This window comes from Vigna unguiculata, chromosome 1, assembly GCF_037176805.1.
Source record: "Vigna unguiculata cultivar grain cowpea cultivar isolate G323 ecotype 2 chromosome 1, ASM3717680v1, whole genome shotgun sequence".
Lineage (NCBI taxonomy): Eukaryota > Viridiplantae > Streptophyta > Magnoliopsida > Fabales > Fabaceae > Vigna > Vigna unguiculata.
In genome coordinates this window covers 23,711,548-23,713,854 of record NC_140792.1, presented here as the reverse complement: position 1 = coordinate 23,713,854, position 2,307 = coordinate 23,711,548, and the positions used below count along the sequence as shown (strand labels likewise).

The following is a 2,307-nucleotide window of genomic DNA, read 5'->3' as shown; positions in this document are numbered from 1 at the left end:
TTATTTATGAAAGTTTACAATACATCATTTAGCATTTAAATCACATAAATAAAAGCACATGCAATGAGAAGTTTAAAAATTAAATAGAAGTACATACTAGGTTTTAATAAATTCAATAAAAAATATTACTCTTCAATTAAACAATATATTTATTAAAAATACGATGTTCAAAAATTATAATCAATTAACAAAATATCTCAATTTCTATTTAGTTATTTTCAAATAAATTTATACTACTAAATATAATACATTCATCAATCTTATATTTTCTTTCTATCACTTTTTAATTTTATTTTTATTTAAATAATGAATTCCCAATATTATTCTTTTTCTCTATTTTTTCACTTCAACCTCAATTATATATAAATTAGTAATAATAAATTAAATATCTTTTTAATTTTAAGCTTATATTAAACTATAAGAATTTTCAACTTTTAATTAATTTATTTCACTAGATAAATATACATTTTCAAAAAAAATTAGACCACTTACTTTTTTCCTAAAATATCATTATTAAATGCACTTTTTAAAATTCATTTAATAATGATATCAAATTTACCGTGTTTGTTCTTATCATTACTCTTTTTCTAAAAATACAAATTTATAACTAAATGAACTTTTTTCTTTAACTCCAATTTTAAACATCAAAACTAAAAAAAATAGTAATTAATTTTACTAGCAATTATTTAATTATTTAATTTTACAATTTTAATTTCTTGTACCAAAATGTTTCTATGTAAAGTCTTTTAATTAAATAAATATACATTTCAAATTTACTTTTCAAAAAGTAAAATACTACACTTATAAAATATCACTACCATAATAACATATTTTTTATTTATTTTTATCTCCGATCTTCTAATTTTACAAAAGTTTAAAAATAAAAAAATGACTCATAATTTGGATATTCGGAAATCAAATTTTCACATACATACAATTTAACGATATCGGATATCAGAATTCGATTATACAGAGGACAAATTCTAATCTATTTTAAAAAATATGAAATCTTAATAAATAAAGACTATATTTTGCTATCCGATATCTGTGTATCTGTGAAAAAAAAAATGAAGTATGCCAGCTTTCAGCTTTCCCCTAGTTCACACCTAAGCTGCAAGTTTTGTTAGATCTATTACCTAAAACAATTTTAAATAAAGGTTAACTTACATACTTTATATATACATGTATTACTATATATATAATTTCCCGTGAAGGAATGGATTCTCAATCAAAAATTAACTTTGTTTTTATGCAATTTAAAATAATGTTGCATGAGGTAAAAATATTATATTGCTTTAACTATAATCATGGCACAACTATCCTAAAAAACCTTATCATCCAGTACAAAATTCAGCTTTTGGATCCAGAAGGCACTTGAAAAGGAAGTTAGTTAGTTCAGATTAAAGCATCATTTAAACTAAGAAATCACAAACAGAAGCACCAAAATAACTGTCAGATCTATGCATTTCCCATAGCCAAAAGGAAAAATCTTTTCTTTTTATTTGAATACAAAGGTAACAACAACAACAATAAAGCAAAAGCAGAAGACAACAATGGTATTTCTTTTCTCAGTGAACAAATAGTATACCTTGGAGGAGAAAGGGAACCCAGATCCCGGCAACCGGTTCAGCCGGTGTAGATGTGAACTTTAACGGCCAATATTAGGATCGAGTAGAGTGCGAAGAAGATGAGTGTGTGGATGAAAATAGCTTTGCCGTTGGTCTTCATGCTCCCGAACTCAAGTTGCTTCCCGTTTCCCGGAAAGGAAAAAAGCAAACCCGGTTGAAGCAGCACGAACAGCACCACCCCGATTAACACCGGTGCCCAGTCAGCCATTTTCCCGGAAAATGAGAAAGGAAAGCGGATCTTTGGGACCCAGAAAAGAAAAATATGGCTGTCGGTTGAGGCAAGAGAAAAGGTGGTGCCTTTAAGGCGGTGCTTTGAAAATAATGAAGAGCAATGAAGAAATCACCGAAAGGGACGCTAGGGAATTTGGAAGCACAAGTGAAGCGTTGCAGGGTTGAGCTTTTGTTTTTGCCTCATTCATGGGTGGCTATGCTTGTCTGTACCCGATACTAGGAAATTGGTATAATAACGTTAACTTTTTGAATACGCGTAGATATCCGGATCCGGATTTTATCGGGTTTGGTTTGGTGGACCCACCAATAAATGTGATGAAACTGATCTTTCCCCACTCATCCTTTTTCGTATGGTTGGGTTATGACTTGGGTAATCATTCTACAATTATATTTTTGTTTTATTATTTATGTTTTAATTTTTATAATAATTGGAGGTTATCTATATTAT

At 28.3% G+C, this 2,307-nt stretch overlaps 1 protein-coding gene across 1 annotated transcript; it reads right to left on the bottom strand.

Annotated features, from left to right (window-relative positions):
• Positions 1-1,472: 1,472 nt before the first annotated feature.
• LOC146888789 (uncharacterized) lies at positions 1,473-2,073 on the bottom strand. The gene has a single exon (XM_085670595.1). The coding sequence runs from the start codon at positions 1,834-1,836 to the stop codon at positions 1,627-1,629; it is 210 nt and encodes a 69-aa protein (XP_085526721.1). The 5' UTR covers positions 1,837-2,073; the 3' UTR covers positions 1,473-1,626.
• Positions 2,074-2,307: the final 234 nt, after the last annotated feature.

Bases quoted from the DNA above. Each gene is read 5' to 3' on its own strand.
- LOC146888789 (XM_085670595.1), bottom strand. From the start codon at position 1,836: ATGGCTGACTGGGCACCGGTGTTAATCGGGGTGGTGCTGTTCGTGCTG.